General features: G+C 40.8%; 1 protein-coding gene across 2 annotated transcripts; it reads left to right on the forward strand.

Moving 5' to 3' along the window:
• Positions 1-3,190: 3,190 nt before the first annotated feature.
• Positions 3,191-5,789, forward strand: LOC146329456 (rho-related GTP-binding protein RhoU-like). Of its 2 annotated transcripts, XM_084714727.1 has the most exons (4): positions 3,191-3,726; positions 3,952-4,010; positions 4,202-4,231; positions 4,961-5,789. In XM_084714727.1, the coding sequence occupies exons 1-4, from the start codon at positions 3,456-3,458 to the stop codon at positions 5,447-5,449; spliced, it is 849 nt and encodes a 282-aa protein (XP_084570853.1). In that variant the 5' UTR covers positions 3,191-3,455; the 3' UTR covers positions 5,450-5,789. The 2 variants fall into 2 exon arrangements, with proteins under 2 accessions (XP_084570853.1, XP_084570854.1); XM_084714728.1 differs by lacking the exon at positions 4,202-4,231.
• Positions 5,790-6,000: the final 211 nt, after the last annotated feature.

The raw sequence follows: 6,000 nt of genomic DNA on the forward strand, positions 1-6,000 counted from the left end.
TATTTAAGTTACATACATAAGTTATAAGTTAAGTATTTTAGGTAACTTAAAGGGGTAGTTCAGATTATTCGAAGTTGGGTTGTATGAAGTACTTATTGATAGTGTTTTAGCTACATTAGATGGCAACAAAAGGTATTTTAGCCACCTGTAAAAACAATATCTGTCCAAGTGTAGGCCATATTTAGAATATTCTCGGCACTTTACCTTGCTGTCAGACAGCTTTTTCCAGCAGGAAACTGAATATATGATATATCCAGACCAAACAAGCTCCATGGATGAAATCAGTAATCTTACCTAGCAGAACATGGGAGTCGCTGGTCCAGGGGCGGAGCTAGATGGGTGGCATGGGGTGGCAGCTGCCACCTCTAAAAGATGCTTCACCACCGCAGCTGCCACACCAACAGTTTTTATATACATATATACATTTATGTAAGAAGTTGTGGCGATTGAAAAAATTACTGAAACTCTTATGTCTGAGTGCAAGTTAATACAGTGAGAGATGTTGCTCTGATTCATTCATTCATTCATTCATTCATTCGACCTTTATTTTAACTCAGAAAACACTGAGGTAGAGACCTCATTTACAATGTGGGCGAATAAAAAATAAAAAATAAAAGCACTTAGGCACAGAAAAAGCCAAAGGGAAACTGAAAGTGGCAACAAGAAGTAAAAAGCAATAAAACCACAATTACAAATGTAAATAAATAAATGAAAGCATCAATAATGAATAAAAATAGTTAAAATGTAAAACATAATCAGATAAAACAGGAAGATGATGATGTCATTTTTGAGTCTAATGCATGACGACAGATAAATCAAACCATAAACTGTTTGGATGTGTGTGTGTGTGTGTGTGTGTGTGTGTGTGTGTGTGAACGGTGTCTTGTTCTTTGCTCATGCGTATGGTTTTACTCCCACTCACTGGTGTTTTTGGTGCTGTTCAATGCATGGCAACACATTCTGCCTCCCACACACACACACACACACACACACACACACACATACACACACACACACACACACACACACACACACACACACACACACACACAGACTGCTGCCCTCTCACCATGTTGTCATTCTGCAGAGAAGTGAAGGCACACGAAGATGCCCGCTGGATTTTTGCGATTTTGCTCATCTTGACTTCACTGATTAGAGCCAAAGAAAAACAGTAAAACCTGCAATAAATATGTATTTTGAACTATTTTCGAAGGGGGGCATTCCAAAAAAAGTTTGGGAAGCACTGTCCTAACAATATCTCTAAAACACAAAACAGACTATTTCATAAAAAAGTAGAAATGTTAAACTTGTTTTAGATTGAGCTCAGCAGTGTGTAAGTGGTTCTGAGGTGTTCTGCTATGTGTGTGTGTGTGTGTGTGTGTGTGGTTGTGTGAGTTGTGCATAGCTGAAGCAATTCTGAAAAGAAAACTGCATGGTCAGAAAGGCACTGAGACTTGAAAATATCATCTCTCTCAAGTTTTCATGTTAAAATTTAGCCATTTTTTTGTCATCAGCTGACTCCATTCCTTCGAACAACACGGGTCAGAGGATTTCCAGTGTCTCAGTATTATTCTACATCGTGCAGTTAAAAGAGTCAGGATCTGTTCCAGCCCTCAAAAACCTCATTTTAATTTTTAACCATTCAATAAAATTCCATCATGTCAGGGACTGTCTAACAGCTGGATTAGGAAACTTTAAACTTCTGTATTTTGTTTATGTTCCTCATTTATTTCCTGTTTGATGAAGATCATAAAACAAACAAATGCATTTGAACCAGAAATGAATTTCCCCTGTCTGTATTTTTCAGCGTGTTCACTGCAGCTTCTCCTCTTTTGATGTTTTAATCTGTTTTCAGCTCCAGGCTCTGTGTGTGTGTGTGTGTGTGTGTGTGTGTGTGTGTGTGTGTGTGTGTGAGCTCTGCTGTTTATTTGCTGCTGGTGACAGTGATAAGAAATGATGATTCATGCTGCATCCAGTCCTTCAGTCCCTGCAGGTGATGTGATCCCACCACTAGGGGGCGTCGGTCCACCACATCACCTCCACATATTTTCTGTCCTGAGGAGGTAAAATGTCAGTTTTTATGATTGAATGGATGTTATAGAACAGAACTAGTGAGTCAGACTGATAAGAAGAATAAATTACAGCATTTATTTGTGTATTTGTCATGTATTTACTTGTTTATTTTACTATTATTCACATTTATTCAACAGATTTAGTCTCAAAGAGTTTCATCTGAGATGATTTTTACAGTTTAATATATTATTTATTTTGTTGGCAGACAGCTGCACTATGTGTAATCCCTCTTTGTCAGTTCTTGCTAAAATTAATCTGTTATTTCTTGTGTGACCTCTGTTGCATACATACTCAACCAAATGTAGGGGAGACTGGGGGTTAGTGTAACAGCACACAATTCTAACACATTCCTCTCAAATGCAAAATTACTTTTAACTCAGGTAAAACTATTCAAATCTAGTTAGCACTACTAACGTTGCAGAGAAAATTAAAAAAAAAATTAAGTAACATTATAAGATACAACAGCAGTAATATGATTACTTTGAGCTAATCCTTTATTTGAGACAGTACATTAATATTACCTATCAATGTGAGACATACGGTATAAGAAAAGGATTTAAGTTTTGAATCTAAAATGTTTAGATTGTATTTTGATTTGTTCCAGTTTATAAGTTGGGGAGAACCGTGAAAAGCCTTGTAGGCTTTTGGCCTCTCTTGCATATCTTATTTATATTTTTGTTTATGTTTTCTATTTGTGCTAAATTAATAAAATCAAATAATCAGAAACAAATCAATACGATTTATTTATTCAGTGTTACAGTTGCTCCCAACCACTCTGATTAGTCTTGTTCTCAGTGAAAATATATTGATTATATTATTAATTAGTGCACATTTATGTTTCTTATAACAAAAAATGACTAGTATATTTCAGGTAATCTGTGTTTTATAAAGGAAAATGTTAAATATGTTCCAATTGCCCCCGGTCTCCCCTATAAATCCACCATTGATTGTTTAGACGTTTATTTCCATCTTTTAATTGGCTAAACAGGGTGACATACTGTATATTTTCCTCCATGGGATAAAGGCTTCCAGTAGGCTTAAATCATTTCACTTGGAAAGCTCTGGAGCTTCATATGGCGCTCTGCGCGGTAAGCCTCTTAGGAATCACGACCACAGCAGATGCAGGGAGAATGCCAATCAGGAGCTCCTGCTGAGCGGAGAAACCCGACGGCTGTGCCGCTGCGCGCCTCAAATCTCTGCGACTGTTCACATGAAACGCACCTAAAAATACATCGTTTGGCGCTTTCCTGGTTGCAGTTTACGAACCTGAACAGCAGCAGAAACACGTGAGCTGTGGAGAGGATGGAGCGCGCAGGGAGTCTCCAAAGACTCTGAAGCGTCAGACAGAAAAAAAAAAAACGTTCCCTGAAGGCAGCAGAGCAATGCTCCCTCAGGATGTCGGGAAGCAGAAACCGCGCCGTGTGTCGGAACCAATGCTGGGGGGAGACTGTCCCCCGGTCCCGCCACGGCGCTTAAAGAACCGGGACTTCCCTCTGAGCGTGAAGCGCCGGCGGTCCGGCTCCGCACCTGAGCGCAAGGTGAACTGCGTCCTGGTTGGAGACGGAGCGGTGGGAAAGACCAGCCTCATCGTCAGCTACACCACCAACGGATACCCGACGGAATATGTTCCGACAGCGTTTGACAACTTCACCGGTAACCTTTGACACCAATGTGGCTGATTTTGAGCTTTTACGCACAGGTTTTACGCACACCTGAAGGTTAATGTTAAAGACTTTTGTGGGATACATGTCAAGTTTTCCGTCTCAAAGTCTGTAGATGATGACCATGTCAGCTGTTTTATTTCACAGAGAGAATAATGAAACATATGTTAGAACATTTTCAACAAATACAGTAAAAGTGCTTTCTTTCTCTTCTCAGTGGTGGTTGTGGTTGATGGAAAACCTGTGAGACTGCAGCTCTGTGACATGGCTGGACAGGTGAGCTGCACCACCTCTCTTTCAATTTGAACATTATCATAAACACATAACGTTGCAGTAGACATACCTGATTTTTTCATGTGGCAGCTGTAAAACAGCTGCTTTTCATGTTCCCAAAATGGAAATCTAACCACACAACATCTTTTTCACATCTTTTCACATTTCTGTCACTTCCTGCTTTCACATGATAGAAATGGGGGCTGGTTGATGGATCAATCAATGTAAGTCAACAGTGATCAATAAGTATTTGTCAGTAACTGGTGTTACTCTTTGCAGTTGTTGCTGTGTTTGTGTTGGTTGCCCCCTGCAGCCTGCTTTTAGTCCTGGAGTGAAATCCTTTAAGACCCCTTTAGTAAGTCGCCCCCTGTTAGTCCTGTTAACGCCACAGTTTACAGCGCCCCCTGCTGGAAAAAACAAGCTTGTAATTCAGAGGATTTTCCCCTCCATCACCCACTCTCAGTTAGAAAACTTCTGTCCATAAGCAAACTGTTCCTAATATGAGGTTAGTTTTGCATGCCAGACAATAAGCTTGTGTCTTTTGTCTTCATGTCTGAAGTGTCTTTTCAGACATAAAGTGAAAAATGCACAACTTGTTTTGTCTTTTACATCATGAAATCAAGTCCAGAAACAGTGTCCTTGTCATGCTAAAAAAAAATCACAGACTTCACTGTCAACAGTTTTAATTTGGACAATTTCTTTGGAAAAAGTAGAAAGAAAATGCACCCAGAAATCTCAGAACAGACAAATCTAAATCAAAACCATCTGTATGGTCAGATTCTGAAGAAATGAAGCAGTTTGATGTTCCCTAAAAAAATTAAATACTTTTTTCTTAATCCAGATCATACTTAGACCTGTTTTACATCAAATATATGGTTAGTTGAGTCAAACCAAGGTTACATTAGCAAAGAGAGCTAACCTCATCTCTCTCTTTTTGTCTTTTCCTCATGTAGGATGAGCTCGATCGCCTCCGGCCGCTCTGCTACAAGAATGCCGATGTCTTTCTACTGTGTTACAGCGTGGTCCGCCCTTGCTCCTTTCGCAACCTGATCAACAGGTGGGTTCCCGAGATCCAGCAGCACTGTCCCGGTGCGCCCCTGGTCCTCGTCGGCACCCAGCTGGACCTGAGGGAGGACGTCCAGGTGCTGATTAACCTGGCGCAGAACCACGAGCAGCCGGTGGGCACCGAGGAGGGCCAGCAGCTCGCCCAGGAGATTGGGGCAGCGAGCTTTGCCGAGTGCTCGGCGCTGACGCAGAAGAACCTGAAGGACGCTTTCGATTCCGCCATCTTGGCCAGCATCCATCAGACGGACATCTGTGGCGACCAGCAGCAGAGGCTGACTTTGAGGAGGAAGACGCCTGATAAGATCAAGAGCCTCTCAGAGACGTGGTGGAAGAAGATCAATTGTCTGATGGGAGAGCAGAGCTGTGACTTCAAGTGATCAGCTGCAGAACAACAAGTCTGGGTCTGATCATGTTTGCAGACACTTGGTAGATCCGGTTTGTTTCAGCCTGCTGACAGAAGGTGTTTTCACCTGAGTTTTCACCAGAGGTTGTCGATTCAGATCCTCAGACTGAGAGGGAAAGTTTTGGTGAGAGATTTTACACACAATGATCAGTTAATTTGGACAAGGAGAGATACCAGAATGTCTTGCTTATAAACCGGGGGTGTAGAGTTTGAAAAATGGGAGGTTTTAATGAGAGATGCTATTAGTTGCATTTTAGTAAAGTGTTGTATCCAAAGACTTTTTATCCCAAACTCATACAAGGGGCAAAAAATCAGAAAATCAGAAAATCAAAAATTTCAGCCTCTGTAGCTTTGATATTTACTATTCTCTTTTTCTATCTGTATGTCACAAGTTCCTCAACTCAACAGCAGTAGACACATCTGTACAATTCTCTAAACCACCAACTGCTGAATAACATTGTTTGATACTGTGGCTGTTCTGTTCTGCAGGTTCAAATCAGTCTAGTACATGGAAAAAGTTAAAGG

This window comes from Lutjanus erythropterus, chromosome 3, assembly GCF_056507025.1.
Source record: "Lutjanus erythropterus isolate fLutEry1 chromosome 3, fLutEry1.hap2, whole genome shotgun sequence".
NCBI lineage: Eukaryota > Metazoa > Chordata > Actinopteri > Lutjaniformes > Lutjanidae > Lutjanus > Lutjanus erythropterus.

Coding starts and splice junctions, on each gene's coding strand:
- LOC146329456 (XM_084714727.1), top strand. CDS start 3,456: ATGCTCCCTCAGGATGTCGGGAAGCAGAAACCGCGCCGTGTGTCGGAA. Junction 3,727..3,951: donor AGCGTTTGACAACTTCACCG/GTAACCTTTGAC, acceptor TTCTCTTCTCAG/TGGTGGTTGTGGTTGATGGA. Junction 4,011..4,201: donor TCTGTGACATGGCTGGACAG/GTGAGCTGCACC, acceptor TTCACATGATAG/AAATGGGGGCTGGTTGATGG.